Source organism: Gavialis gangeticus, unplaced genomic scaffold (genome assembly GCF_001723915.1).
Source record: "Gavialis gangeticus isolate Ggan-Ray unplaced genomic scaffold, GavGan_comp1, whole genome shotgun sequence".
Classification (NCBI taxonomy): domain Eukaryota; kingdom Metazoa; phylum Chordata; order Crocodylia; family Gavialidae; genus Gavialis; species Gavialis gangeticus.
This window is the reverse complement of record NW_017729026.1, coordinates 33,745,849-33,762,276: the sequence shown is the minus strand read 5'-3', so window position 1 is coordinate 33,762,276 and position 16,428 is coordinate 33,745,849. Positions and strand designations below refer to the sequence as shown.

Here is a 16,428-nt window from a genome sequence, read left to right as displayed (position 1 = left end):
TCCCTTGAACCCCCTAAAAATTAGTTCACAGTTCTGTTACTCTTAGGAATAAAGTTATGGTTTTCAAATAGGAAAAGCAATCAAAGACAATACAATTCATTTCAAATTATTGTAGGCTATTTTAATTTAACATAAATAAAATGTATACCTGGACACAGAGATCCAGTGGGGTGACTCCATTTTTGTCTGGTAAATATTTGGCTCCTCTCATCAAAAGGATTTGTGCAGTGTCTCTCTGACCATGGCTGTACAAAACATGCGGGGGGGGAGAAAAAAAAAACAACACTTTACAAACATTTAGTTCATGAGAGTTACAACAGTTTAGATGAAACAGCTAAATCAGCAGAGCAGCAGGTATTCTTCCCAAACTGATTCCAACAGGAAGATCCCATAAAAATCTTTAAAGAGGAAGAAAGGTTAGAAGAGAGCTCCATTTCTTGTTCTTTTGACACTACTGAGAATCTGCATTCCACACCTATTGGAATAAGCTTGAAATAACAAGAGGTGAACTAAAATGACTGGCCTAGATCAGTGTTGCCCAACCAGTGTGCTGTCAGGCACATCCAGGTGTGCCACAGCATTTGGCCCTGAAGCCACACCCCCTGCCTGGCTGGAGCCAAGCCCCTGCCTGCTGCTGCTGTGGACACAGACAGACAGGGAGCATGGCTCCAGCCAGGCAGTGGGGTGTGGCTCCAGCCCAAAATGCGGTATGGCTGGCCATGAAAAATAGTTTCCAAGAAACACTGAGCTTGGAAGTATAAATAAGATCTTCATAGTACTTCTCCAATGGACTACAGACATTCTTCCATGTAATTCTGAGTCTGTCTACCCAGCAAAGGAGGGTACGCTATGAAACTGGAAGCAGAGTAACATACGTTGCACTTACTGCAAGGAATTAGTGCAGAGTGCATTATAAATTCACACCATGGATTACTCCACAGTAACTTTCACAGGACAAAAAATATACTTGTTGAATGAGATATTATGGTTGCTTTCAGTGCCTAGAAGCTACCCCAATTACCTGTCATCATACATTCTTATTTAATGTTCTAGCTATCCATAACTCATGTGGATGGGTTTACAATAGATTTAAAAGGATAAGGAAATAGAAATGGTCATTAATAAATTCATGTCATACACACTATTTCTGTATTACTGAGGTTGCATAGATAAAAAAAGAATTCTGTCATTCAGCATATTACTCCGGCAATATTTTTTTGTACAGTAAGTTTTTCTGTTTCGTCTAATCTAGGATTTAAATGTGCAGAGTGAAAATCTTAGGGCCCCTAATGCAGCAGTCAAGCTCTCCCCCAATCTAACTGTCAAATATAACTGCTTCATGCAATGTACAGTTAAGTACTTTAATGGGTCACCACTAGCTGAAACAAAATGAAACCAAAAAGTGAAATACCAGTAATATGCCAAAAATCCCAATAAACACTTTAGCAACCTAATTTTTTAAAAATAAAAAGGCAAAAAATAGACAGGCATACTTCTATGAACCATGTAGTTTGAGGCCTATAGTCACTAGAATACATACACTGCTGTGGGGTGTGTGTACACATATACACACTAGTATTTTACAAATATTGCTTACCTGCACATACCCTAACTTGCAAGACAGAAGAGATGAAATTTAGCTCTTGAAGGACTGACACAAAGGTTTCTGCACCAATTAAACAGCAATTGTATTTTCCCCTCTGCAAACAGAGCAGGCACACAGGGCAAGAATTACTGGACAGCCCACTACCCAGATCCAATTTCCATGATACTAGGGCTGCTGCTGCGACTCCAGCAATACAAAACATATGCTGCGTTACCATGCTCTGATCTGACACAAAACCCCAGGTAATCTGATTTATGTACATTATATGAATTTCATTGAAATAATATACTTTTGTTAAGCCCTATAAATCTATAAACAATGAAAATCTTATTTCATGGCTATCTTGGGAAGATGAACATTAATATACAACTGGTTTCTAGAATTAGTACCTGGGGTTCTCTCCTTGCCTTTCTGAGTCCCAAACAAGAACTGTTCATTTCAAGAAATTACCATTCTGCCGCCTGTGCATCATTTTCTTTTCTAAAAACCTGGCTCCAATCTGGAGCAAGCTACTTCTTCTAAAGGTAGTGCCAATACCAGTGCCTAAACTAAGTGTCAAGAGATGTTCAACTAACTAGTAGCTATCTATTATTCTCTCCTTCTTCTCTCCTCAAGTGTCCAGTCAAAGTATTTAAGCTCAAACAGACTTTGTCTTCTACAACACAGCCTTGTCAGGCCACCAGGTTAGCCCATTCTCCCTTTGTTTACATTAACATTTTAATCACAGATGAACTATTTAACCTGTAACCAAAACACTGGCATTATACCATTGTAAAATGTTCTAACAAATAGCTGAAACACTCTAATTAAAAAGAAAAAGGTATTCATCATATGTGATTAATTTAGAACTAAAATAAACAACAAAGACAACAGAATTGACTAAACAACAACTTAATTTCATTCCAATATTAAAGTCTTTAGGTCCTGCATGTACATCTTACATGATCAATTACTTAAAACCAATCTACGTTACATTTGCCAACTTAGAGAAGTGCATGTTTTAGTGCAAAATCATGTTTGACCACATTATATGCTAGCACCCCTCATAGTTATGGTTCACAAAACATTTCCATTACACTCTCAACCTTTTTGCAAGAAAAATTAAAAGATTTTTAAAAGAAAAGTAGAACAAAATTAGTGATATCAAAACATGGAAAGAATATAACCTGCCTATATTCCTGGCAGACTATTACCTTCAGATGGTTTGAACATTTCTTTGTCCTTAGTATTGGTTATGGAGAGCTGTATATGAAGAAAACTGAACTCACAAACAGCTGGTTAAATGCTTACTTTAATCATCCGGTTTAAAACATTCATAGAACAAAAGATTAATTTAGTCAAATCTGGGCCAGTTTCATATTTCTTGCTTTGACAAAAAAAATCAAGCCATAATTTAAGACATTTAATTAGTTTTCAATTCAGCAGTTTTCAAGTTATGACTCACATATTAATAGAAGCACAGGTACATATTAGTTTGCAGCATGGGACTTGTACATAGTATGTATTACTCAGACAGGGAAAGACCACATGCATACACCGCTAATATCACATTCAAGAGAAAGATTAAATGCAAAGTAAGGTTTCATACTTCCCAACGTAAATACTCTGCTATGCACTGGATTCCTGTAGTTGTGTGTACTTAAGTTATTTTTTGTTTAGCATTTGGAAGTCAAATATGCCATACCTGCAAGCAAAATAGAGTGGAGTTGCTCCCGACACATTGGGCCTGTTAATATCCGCACCACTGTCTAGCAAACATTGTACCGTCTTTTGAGAAGAGAGAAAAAAAAAGTCAGCTATGAATGAAGTCAAAATGTCTCTAAGCTTGAAACTGTTTAGTTTATCCATCTGTTTAGTCATGCAAAAGGATTTAATTTCCAGTAGTGAATCTCAAAAACAAAATTCCTAAGCACTTGGAAAATGACTGTAATTGTTATACCTCATAAAGCTTTCACATTCTGCTCAATTTCTCAAGAGTTAGCGTTTTAATACAAAGGCCTTTTATAGGACATTAGTCATTTGGTAAGACCCCTGAAATCAGATCCTAGATAAGCTTATACCAAAGTTAAAGCTGTACATATTTGTCAGTAACTTGAGGTTAACACATTCTGAAGTTTTAATTATATTTTCATTCTTAATGTGTTCTTTTGTGTATACTTAAAGTCAAAAACTACTGGTTTCAAGGGACATGAGCTTTCAAAGGACACAATCTATTTTGTCAGGCCTTAGCATCAGATGAAGTAGGTTGTTGCCTAAGAAAGCTCATGCTTCTCTGAATCAGCTAGTCTCTAATGTGTCACCCTGCCTTACCTTCTGCCAACTTCAAACTAACATAACTAACAACCTCTCTGAATATTTGGCATTAAAAAAGGGAATTAGAGTCCCACACTACTTTATCCCATTCATCTGAGGTAGCTGAGACTATAATAATCAGTCACAGGGCTTGTTGCTATCTTGAAACCTGGTTCTTGTATCTTCAGAACCCTTCTTGGTGGTTCATTCTTAACCACCAGTAGAATGGACTTGTACCAGCAGACTGTACATGAGAACCATTTCATATTCAAAGTGGTCACTATAACTCTAACTGAATCACATAAATCTATCCGAATGCAATTCAAAACAAAGAATCTATAATTGTTGATATTTTCCAAAGCAGCATGCTTAGTCCTAATGCAAGATCAGTTTCAAAGACTGTGCACACATGACTATATCTAATAAGAAGCAATCATGCTTCTAGGCTTCCTAATTTAAGTAACTATGTTGTGCACTGGCACAGTCCACAGACTCATTTGATTTTTTGAATTATTAAGAATTTACCAATTTAGATTTTATTTCAAACACATCCCAATAAGAAAATATTGTTAAAAAGTTATAAATGTGAATCCAAACACGTTATAATGAGTAATGGATGAAAAAACATTAAACATGACATCAAAACCTGCAATCAACTATGTAATAACAATATACATTAATCAACTACAGAAACAGCTGCAGGGCATACATTAAATCATTTAAACCCCTCCAGAAAACTGCAAGATCAATCATCCCCACAGGAATAAACCACTTATTCCCATACAAGTATATCCAGTTGAGATCATTTACTAAGATAAATGATAGATTCTTAGCATTCCTAACCTTTGTAGAAGTGCATGCCAAGCCTGAACTGTTTTTTGGAAGGGTACATTTTCTGAAACACTAAAGAGTTTTGCCAACTTTTTAATTACAATTCAAATTAGTTTTAAGAACTTACAGTCTTGTGGCCATTTTGGCATGCCACATGAAGTGCTGTCTGTCCCATGGCATCTTCAACATCTACATTACTGACATGTTGTACAAGATCATGAAGCAATTCTGTTCTCCCATTGACAGCAAGCCAGTGAATCTAAATAAAAGACATACAAGTATATATACCATCACAATGACTATGAAAAATATTAGTATTTCATAAACAAATATAAAAGACTGAAGGTGTACAACCAAAATTTTTATGAACAGAAGCACAAAACTGGACTTCAGTGCACATTTAGACAACTAGATAACATAGCCTGATATTCAAAGACACTGAGTGCAGAACAACTCCCTTTGATCTCTGGTAGATGGGTTAAGAAAAACACCCTCCACCTCTTTGTATCTGCCAAAAAACATAATAAGTAGATTGCCTAAATACCTTAGTGATAGCGACAGCAACCAGGGGACAGACAAGTAGAAAAGGACTTGGTGCTCCAACAAGTGTACAAGAAGAATGGGATTAGTGTAGGAAGAGCCCCATCTCACTCAGCTCTGGCCAATATAGATATTAGTCACAAATATACTATCATTTAATGCCACAAATGTCTTCTCACTGATTTGAGGTCAAGGCAGTTTGACAGAACTATGCAGACCATAGGGAAGTAAATCAAAATCCTACTTCAAAACATGAAAATCTGTCAGACTGTCCTAGCAAATCAAAAAAGTCATTTGAGAATGGAAAGCAGAGTTTCTGAAACAATATGTTATTTGAATTACAGATTTTACTGCTTTAAAAAAAATTGAAATTGGTTTTGTCACTGAAATGAAATTTTTTTATTTTTTTTTTTAATAAACTTCAAAACTATGATAGTTTTGCCAATGGCAGGCTGGCCAAGTACTCTGTAGGCAAAACTGACCGTCACTTCTACTAAATTCAGCATGTCATTAAATAATTCATTTCAAGAACAGCACTGAAATTTATAGCACTTACTGCAGTCAGACCTTCGTTATTACAAATGTTGACATCTGCACTGTATTCTAACAGCTTGCTCATACATTTCTTCTGACTGTAAAGGGAAGAACATATTAAATTCCAGCCATGCAAAATGAGAGAGGACCTGCAAATAGCTTGCTCCGGCCACTTGTACAGAGTATTTAATAACATGCATAAACTACAGAAAGTAAACTTGATTCATTACAAAGTAACCCTGATATATTTTTTAAAAAGCAAATGGTAACCAACAGGATAGAAAACTTATACAGCTTACAGGTTTATCTTAGGGCACAGAGAGGGAAAATGATGGGTTGTACAGACAGGTTTCTGTGTTACAGGTATCACAGTACTTAAGTGTCTTAGTCTTATATATAGTTAACATGACAGCATGGACTATATCTAAGAGAACTGGCCAGCTCATCAATTGATGTAAACTGATAAAGCTCCATTGGTTTCAACAGAGGTATATCAGCTTACACCACTGACCCACTGTTTAAAACACCACTTACTTTCACAATCACATAACTATATGGCAAACACAGCAATTACTTCCATAAAAAAGTACTAGAAAAAGTTTTTAAAGACTCTTTAAGTAACTTTTAATACTGCAAGAATTTTGCTGTTCATAACAGAAGATAAATCACACTTCTTTTCCATTTAGCTTGTTTGTCCAGTGTCTCCTGTTTCCTGTCATGTGAAGCAGCAAATGATCCTAGAGGCAATTAAGCTACCTCTACCTCTTTCCCAGTACTTTTCACAGACTTCTATCCTTGAAACACCACAAAAACCAAAAAAAAAAAACAGCATTATGACCAGTTCTCTTTCCTTGCACACAATGCTGCCAAACCTTGCCAAAAAAGAAACACAGGTTACAGTTCACACCAGGCAGGAGGAGGAGACACCAATGTTTTTAATGTAGCAACTTGGTAAAACTAAAACAGACACTTTTTATTGATGTAGTTAAAATGATCAAACTGGGAGTTTGAGTTTACTCAGATTTCATAGATTCAGGATCGGAAGGGACCCAAGTAGATCTTCTAGTCTGACCCCCTGCCCTGTACAGGAGAGAAAACTGGGCTCAAATGACCCCAGCCAGGTAAACGTTGAGCCCCCTCTTAAAGACCCCCAGGGTAGGAGCCATCACCACTTCCCTTGGAAGTTGGTTCTGGATCCTAGTCACCCTGACTGAAGTACTGCCTCTTGATGTCTACTCTAAACCTAGTCTCTAGCAACTTATGGCCGTTATTCTTTGTTACTCTGAGAGGCACTCGGGGGAACAAGGTCTTTCCCAAACCCCACTGGTCCCCCCTAATAAGTTTATAGACTCCCACCAGGTCCCTTCTCAGCCTTCTCTTGCAAAGGCTGAACAAGTTAAGGTCCCGTAGCCTCTCCTCATAGGGTCTGCCCTGCTGTCCCCGGATCATGCAAGTGGCCCTCCTTTGGACCCTTTCAACATTGTCCACATCCCTCCTTAAGTGTGGCGCCCAGCACTGGACGCAGTCCTCCAGCTGCAGCCTGACCAGTGTTGCATAGAGGGGGAGGATCACCTCCTTGGACCTGCCTGAGATATATCTGTGGATGCAGGACAAGGTACGGTTAGCCCTACTGACTCTGTTCTCGCATTGTCCACCCATGTTCATCTTGGAGTCAATAACGACTCCAAGATCTTTCTGCCACCATGCTTTCGAGAAGGGAGTTCCCCAGCCTACAGGTATGCTGCTTGTTCCTACTGCCCAAGTGCAGCACCCTGCACTTGTCAGTACTGAATCCCATCCTATTTTAATTTGCCCACCCCTGTAACCTGTCCAGATCCTGCTGTAATCTGTCCTTCCCTTCTAGCGTACCCACCTCACCCCAAATCTTGGTGTCTGCGAATTTAAACACGCTGCTCTTCACCCCGTCGTCCAAGTTGCTAATAAAGAAATTGAACAGTGCGGGCCCAAGAACCAAGCCCTGGGGGACCCCACTGCCCACTTCCCTCCAGGTCGAAAATGACCTGTCCGCCACCGCTCTCTGAGTACGACCCCTCAGCCAATTTGCAATCCATCCAACTGTATAGGCATCAATGCCACGGTCACCTAGCTTTTTAATGAGAATGGTGTGGGAGACGGTGTCAAAGGCCTTCTTGAAGTCCAGAAAGACTACATCCATTGCAACACCAGCATCCAGTGATTTTGTGACCTGATCGTAGAAGGCAATCAGGTTGGTCTGACAGGACCTGCCCCTAATGAAACTATGCTGGTTGTCCTTGAGCATCATCCCCATTGTTGGCCCATCACAGATGTGCTCCTTGACAATCTTCTCAAAGAGCTTCCCCAGGATTGAAGTAAGACTAATGGGCCTATAGCTGCTGGGTCCTCCCACTTCCCTTTTTTAAAGATGGGGACCACATTTGCCCTCCTCCAGTCGTCCAGCACCTGGCCAGATCACCGTAAGTGCCCGTAAAGCCAGGCCAGGGGCCCCACGATAACCCCTGCCAATTCCCCAACACCCTGGGGTGTTAAGGGAGATTTAAGTTACTTCCTTTCATCAGAGACTGAAGCAAGCCAAACCACCTGAAATTCAAGAGATTTCTTGTGCATCCCTTCAATTCCTCCAGTGCACTCAGAAATGCAAAAATGTTCACTCACAAGTCACTAGGAAAGGATGAGAATAGCTCAATCTGCTGCTGCACACGAGCCCTTGTATATTTCCCCAAAGACATGAAATGCAAGCAGGCGAGTGCAGCATCAGTGAGGATGGTGTGACTGCAGCATGGCTCTGCACATTTGATAGGTTAATCCATGTGTTTAATTTAACATCAACTCACCTGGGGAAGCTAAACTGCCAATTTAAACATACTGCTAACTGGACATTTAAATTTCCATTTGACAATACTTATGGTCCCTCAAGAGACAATGCCATTGTATTTTTAACTAGAAAAATCTAGGGGTAATAAAAATTTATGACTTCCTTTTTTCTCCTTTTCCAGTAAAGAATTTTATAAGTGTTAACTGGAACTAGAGATTGACAGCTTTCAAGACCCCCAGCACTTGAAAGCTTTTTGGTAATGCACTCACTGCTAAGTTTTATATAAGGAATAGCATCCAAGATGTAATACACAGAATAGAGACCAGGGTGGATAAAATCAACGATTTAAAAAAAATATATAAAAATGGATTTTTTTTGTAATTACATAAAAAACCGATTAAAATATACTTTAGTCTTTAAGATGCTTTAAAAAAATAAACTTATATAAAGATTGTTTTAATTTAAAATATGTTAAAGCTCAAATATATCATCAAGGAACAGAGATTATAACTTTCAGTTATAGACTATTTGAGACACTATATTCATGTAAGCTTTTAAAAAGTTTTATAAATAGGTCACAACAGGCCATGGACTATATTAGGGGCCCAAATTGCTGGGGCTCCTAGAGGCTCCTCTATGGGTTAGTAAAGATTAAAAAAAACCACTCTACCCAATGTGACTCAGTGCTCAGTTTAGAAGATCCCGTTAAGCATCTACTCTTTCCTACTGTGGCAGGGGGTCAGACTCAATGATCTGCTCAGGTCCCTTCTGACCATACTAACTATGAAACTATCTCTGTGATGCTTCGTTTCAGTTCTTAAACTGTGGATTTGTGTCTCCAAAGATATCATAGGCAGACAAAGTTCTTTGGTGTGAATATGATATCTTTTATTAGACCAACTAAATAGTTTGAAAATGGGTTCTTTGCAAGCTTTCAGGCACAAACACCCTTCTTCAGGCATAGGGAGAGTCTGTTGTCTCCAGAGATAACATCCTTGTTAAGGGCAGTATATGGAGATAAGAGATAATAGACCTGATTACCCACCCATCAGCCCTACTGTCTCTCTGCAAGTCTGTGTACACACAGTCAAGCCTTTACCCTTCTGTAAAGGTGCAAAGTTTCAAGAAGTTGAATGAATAAAAGATATCAAACAGCAAGAATGCACTTTTTGTATAAAACAATGATTAAATCAAAGCTCCCTGACCAGTGATTTAAATTGTTATTTAAACCATGATTTAATCAATTTGATTAAAATCAAATCCACCCAGATAGGGACGTGCACAATCCACTCCCTGAACAACTTACACCATACAAAGACAAGAGAAGGATGGGGACAGGATTGAGAAAGAAGAGAAGTCAGACACATCAGATAATTTCATGGGAATTTTAGTAATAGTGTCATTATTAACAACCATAACACATTTTAAAATAGAATCCAACTCTAGGATTGCTGCTAATATTACAGCTATGTTTAAAGACACAACCTGAAAAAAGTCACACTCCCATATGAAAATAATACAGTTATTACAACAGACCCCTCCAGATTTCTTTCTGTTCATATTATGTATATTCAGTCTCACTTCTCTGCTGATCAACTGTAATATGCACTTGCATATTACTAACAGCCACTGTTTTAGGGCAATTATGCTCAAATCAGGATGACACAGTACCCTGGGGTGCTATGATATCCTTTTATGGATGCCAAGGGGTGCTGCACAATATTACCACTTTTGGATGAGCAAACACCCATATATGATTCACAAGATACTGAAAGCTGTCGAAGATGAATCCCTGGTATCAAAAACATTCTGACCTGTGGTAGTCTGAGTTCTCTGCAACAGAAAAATTACTCTATTATTTCACCAGGGTCAAAAAAAAATGAGTGAAAGCTAAGAGCTGGCATGTTCCAAGGGATGCCCTGAATCCAAAAAGGTTGAGAACAACTGCTGTAGAGACCTCATGCATATCCTTCCTTTCGCAATTAAATCCATCAGTCACGAGAGCCAGAAAAAAAAAAAGTGACACAGAAGAGGCACTAAGGCAGCATGTATAGAGAGGGTAAAAGGATCAAGTGGAAAGGTACAAGTCAACATTCTAGAGCTCTACTGCTCCCAAGCATGCCAAATATACACTTTCAACCATTAACCGAATTACCAGAGAAGTCCAAAACCAGATATTAAGAGCAGCAATAAGCCTAAGCCTTGTTTTATCCTATTAGTGCACACCTATATGCAGATGCATGCACACACGCATGTAATATTAGTCTTCCTAACAGACAATTCCTATGGAGAACACAGTTTGCTACTCAGGTAACAAGAAGTTATCTCAAATGTGAAACCACTTCAACTTCCTTTTCCAGATCCTGAATAAACCAATTCACACTTTACTCCTTCAGTTCATTAACCTGGTTTATTAAGAGTATCACAAATGATTACAGTACTGAACACCTGTGATTCTTTGCACGAACTGTTGACAATTTCTTCAACTGTCAAACTGGTAATTAGAAAAAAGTGCTTAAATGGTTACAGCAATTCACATATATTACTTATATTTACATAGCAATTAATATTTAATGTTATCTTCTTTCAAATAAAAATTTACACACACAAACTCAAGGTGAATACACTTTCTATGGTTTTGCTTTCAAAACTGAAAAGCAAAAAAACACAATTTAACTTGCATGAAAAAAAGAATAGTATTAACTAGGTCTGGGATGCCTTTCAGAAGGTAATTATTTTCCTTACCCATTTCTTGCAGCTAAATGCAGTGGTGTGCATCCAGAGATATCTTGATAGTTGGGATTTGCCCCTTTCTTCAACAACAGAACTAGACATTCAACTGATCCACAGCTGATAAGAGACAGTGAAAAGAAAGACAGAAAGAAAAAAAGTTATATACATACATGCACATACAATACACGCACAAATAATCTCAATCAAATGAATTTACAGTTGAGTCATAGCAAGCAGACAAGAGGCTTAAAAGCCAAACTAGCACTGATACACATTTGCATGCAACTTCATTCATTTCCATAAATTAAAGCCAGCACAAAATGCAGAATTTATATCTTTTTTTCCCCTTGATGTAAAACAAAAAAAAAAAAAAAGACACTGCACTGAAGTGTTTTCATTAAATTTACAGAAGACTTATTAAGCTTAATGCAACTGTTGGGGCCTTTCAAATGCAAGTACCATATTTACTCAGATACAAGATTAGGTTCCCCCTCCTCCCCCCACAATTGTCATGGGGGGAAAAGCCCCTCTTCTTGTAACTGCATATAAGGAAGTCTTACTAAATACATTGTCTATGATTAAACTGCTGTCAAAAGCAGCATGTGCTCAGCAATGGAAACCAACTATGAAGTTGATGAAATGTAGCCAACACTGAGCATGACTGTAAAACACTTGGCCCACATTGGTCCATAATTGAAACCTACACTTTTTTATTTTTTTTTTATTTTAAAGAAATGTTTTCGTGTCCCAGGTCAAATTAACCAGATCAGATCTAAATCCATTTGAATCATCCAAGAACCATATGTAGCCCTGCTACCAGCAAGTATCTTCCACCCAGCCTGGGGCTTCAGATACTTCCAAATCCTTTGGCAGGCATCCTAAGTGCAGGCCCAAGCCCAGAGACTTGGCGTTCGGATGCCCCTGAGTTTTGCTTGCCCTCAGCCATATGGCCACAAAAAGCAAGCTAGGGAAGAACCGAACTTACCACAAGAATAGACTAGCATAGCCCATTTGAATAAGACATATGATAGTGCCCTGTAAGCACAGTTGCCCTCAGTGCCAACTCATTTTCAAATCCTGGTGAGCCACAACACTGCATATATTTTTACTTCCTCTTTGTTTCCACAGCTGAACTGTGCCTTTCTTTCACTTTTCCACCTATTCCTGTTTTTTCACCAGTCTTAAATGCTAACAGGGCCGCAAGCAATTCACCCTGAATCCCTCTATTACCCCTCCTCTCAACCAGGCACATATGATTAGTTGTGGTCCCACCCTCCATCAGATAAAGCTGGACCAGGTTACCCTGACCTTCATCTGCATATATATTTTTGGACAATCCCAGGACTTGTGACAAGAACACCCAGTTCCAGTCTTGCGTGGAGGCTAATTAACATATGGATCCTTTGGGGTGTGTGGGGTACACGCACATACCAAGCAGTGCTGACCTGTGGGGTCACCATGGCTTGAAATGCTGTTGACTCTGCTGGGGCCCAGCCCAATACACTATGCAATAAATCATGAGTCTTTGGCTTTGGATTAATATTGTTTGGAATTTATGCTACATACCAGTAGATCAGAAGTATGTTTATGTGATAGAACATGCATCAGTTGTTTTTCTTTAAGGTAATATCAGTTCTGGATAAACTAAGTGCAGGGATACTATGTGCATCAAATTGCTACAGCCGTGTTTAATTTCAAGGTTATTGTTTTCAAATGTGAGCCTGGTATCTATGTGCTAAGGGGCAGCAGGGTCTGACAGTAAAGAGGGGGAAGGGGCTGCCAAGGGAAAAAGGTGGGGGGAAGCAAAGAGCAAGGGGCTATTTGACCCCTCCAGATTTATTTTCCCTGCTATAGCAGTGAAGGGGGACAAATTCAATACCTCCAATAATTAGATTTTATACGTGGAAAGTTATAACAAATGTATACATTTTCATATATTAGAATCTAATAATGGGGAGGTCATCTCATAATTAAAGTCATCATCTGCTTAAGTAAATACAATAGTTTTGGTTAAGTACAGAGAAGTATCAAACTGCTTAATTTGCTCTTCCTTGACATTATGCTTATTTTTCCCCCATCCAACTTGCCCTTTCACAGCACCAGACTTGGCAGCAGACATCTAAACCATTTTTATTATAATATTATTTTTATAAAAAGTTTAAGAGGTTTCTTTTTCCCAAGAAACGTAAGCACACGAAATTAAGCAAAGTCAAAAAGAGGAATAGTTACATGACATCCAAATACCTGACTTTACTACTAGTTTTGTTAGCATATAAACACATAGTTCTCAAATTAGCCAGTGCTATCCAGAACTGTAACTGCCATCAAGAAAATTCTAAACAGAACAGGAAGGAGTAAACACTGAATACATTTCTGGTTTCCATTTTCTCTCTCTCATCTATGACCCAAGTAATCTAATATTCCTTATTAAAGGAATAGTCCATTTAGCCACAACACTAAATATATTCCTAATGTTACTGAATTCAGAACTTAAGTTACTGTTTAATACTTTAGTAATGGGTTTGTCTGATCATTTGTTGACAAAAGTTAAGGTACTTAGGAGGAAAAAAAATATTAGAGCTCTATCCCAGGTAAGGCAAGGAAAACTACTTTTCCAAGTATGGAATACAAAATCTATTCAAAAAACAAATTACATTTTACACAATTAAACTAAATTCAATTTTCAATGATTAAATGCATGTTACTGAAAAGCTTTGCTTCCGAATATTCTATTTTCATAGTGCTCAAATGGCTCCTGTTGCAGAAGTTAGTTAAGTATAAGTCTCCTCCAAGCTCTAGAGCTAGGCTTTTTTTGAGAGTCTAAAAGTAGTCACTATCTTGGAATTATTCATAATGCAAATTAAAAAGAATGTTTATCCATTTAAGGTTCAATTTTCTGTAAGGCAATTCCAACAACCTTCCCTCCTACTCCTACTAAATATGGTAGTAAGCTTGTTTCTCAAAATAGAGATTTACCTGATGGGAAATAAACAGAAACATGCATATATTAACAAGTTTCTTAGACTGACTATTAGAAAAACATGTCAAATGATTCATTTAGTATATACAGGCAGGCACTTCAGCCTGGATATAAAAAGTTTAGATTATTAAAAATAATCAGTACCCAACCTCAATTTTTTCCCTGTCCAATTAAGAGCTGACAAGGGAGCACCTCTCCCTAGTGTGACAAAAAAAAATATTTGAATGTTTCCCACACACTTTATATTATGACAATTAGACAAAATGGCTGTGAGTACCACCAAAATAAGCAGAGCTTCAAATACTTTGGAACAAACTTTGACAGCTAGTAGTGATGAAGATAAGGTCTGTCTGGGCACCTAACTCCATACAGGCTTTATTTCTCACCCAACATTCCCATTTCTGAGAAAGAACAAAGCAATAAACAGCAGCCAACATTTTCTTTCATTAGGATATGGAAGACAGACACTACACTAAAATTGTGCATTTAGTCTGGCCAGTTCTATGTTACAATCAACTTTAATTATACCAGTAAATTATTTAAGAAAACTTTAGAAGAAACACGTAATAGTAAAATACATTAAAACTAAGGAAGGGTAAGTCTAGAAAACAGGTGTATTTTTTTCCAAATGTCATCTCTTAGACACAAACACCACATTAAATCTTACTTTGCTGCAATATGAAGCAAGCTCCTCTTCACCCTTCCAAAAGCATAATTAACATCGAATTTTGAATTTGATAGTAGCTCTGAAACAGACCTTAAACAGAAATGAGGAAAGAAAGTCAAAAAAGAATTTTGTCAACTCTCACACACATTACAATACACGCTATTTTGTGATCAGGTATATATCTATTTTATCATCATCAAAACAGACCACCCTTTTTCCCTTACTGGTTATAAGAGGCAGGATTCCACAGCTCCTAGGATGCCTGCCTTTCTCTTCTGCTTCTGAGTTCAGTATGGCATGGACAAATATACCATACTGTGTGGTTGTTTTGTACATATGTAACTGAGGTGAATGAGGACAAGACATCCAAAACATTTCCTTACTGCAGACTAAGGCAACCATTATAATGGCTTTCTTTAGACAACTGTAAGTTTCATCTAAACCAATTCCTCCTTTTCTCACACTTCTTTTCATATATCTGGCAAATTTCTTAAACATATGCCAAATTTAGATAACAGAGCGCTAATGTAACAAAATTAGGGAGGAATATTATTCTGAATTGCAATTTTAATGCAAGACATATGAAGCATCAATAATATGTGAAACTTTACTAGGAACCTACAGTCCTTGACAGATCATGGAATTAATTCAGATACAACTGTTCAAACTGAGTTTCATATGTAATATCAGACCAAAAAAACCAAAAAAAAGATACTGTACAGAAGGACACACATCTATTCAAGTAACAAATCAAAAAATTTGAACATGGTAAGAAGATGCTTCTTAATTGCCTTCAAAACTCAACAGGGACAGAGGAGAGGCATAAAACTGGTTATGTGCATCCTTCATATTAATCCCAAAGCATCATAATGAACAGCTCTGCTTTCTCACCAACAGCTGTCATATATGGCAGGGGTGTCAAACTCATCTAACCCATGAAGGGCTCGCTGGGGGCTGGAAATCTGGTGATAAGGCAAGTGTCAGTAGAAGTAATTGGTGTGGGCCACTGTTCATCCTGCCACCAAATTCTCATCCCTATGGGCCAGATGGCATGGTTCCTCGGTCCAAATATGGCCTGCAGGCCACATCATTAACACTCCTGATCTACAGAATCCTAAAGCATCAATCTTGTTGCCCAACTCTCAGCCTACATGCACTAGGGGAGACTACTCAAGCACCTATTCCAGGGGTGGGCAAAATGTGGCCCACCAGCACATTCCATCCGGCCCACGGGACCCCTAAAAATTTAGAAAATTAATATTATTCTGCCCCTGGTTGCCTGTCATGTGGCCCTCAATAGCTTGCCAAGACTCAGTAAGCGGCCCTCCGCCCAAAATAATTGCCCACCCCTGACCTATTCCCCCTCTCATATTTATTTATACATCTATATTTATATATAGTATTGTCATTTGTGCTAGGCAGAGTAAATG

The 16,428-nt window shown here is 38.1% G+C and overlaps 1 protein-coding gene across 3 annotated transcripts in view; it reads right to left on the bottom strand.

The window, feature by feature from the left end:
- Positions 1-16,428, bottom strand: part of HACE1 (HECT domain and ankyrin repeat containing E3 ubiquitin protein ligase 1) — a 97,342-nt gene that overhangs the window by 68,215 nt on the left and 12,699 nt on the right. For 2 of the 3 annotated variants that reach the window (XM_019520160.1, XM_019520162.1), the window contains exons 3-8: positions 14,999-15,088; positions 11,364-11,468; positions 5,826-5,901; positions 4,857-4,988; positions 3,291-3,373; positions 149-245 (exon numbers count right to left, since the gene is read on the bottom strand). In XM_019520160.1, coding sequence (XP_019375705.1) covers positions 149-245; positions 3,291-3,373; positions 4,857-4,988; positions 5,826-5,901; positions 11,364-11,468; positions 14,999-15,088 — 583 coding nt within the window. The remainder of the gene's footprint in view (positions 1-148; positions 246-3,290; positions 3,374-4,856; positions 4,989-5,825; positions 5,902-11,363; positions 11,469-14,998; positions 15,089-16,428) is intronic. The other variant, XM_019520161.1, reaches the window with a different exon arrangement.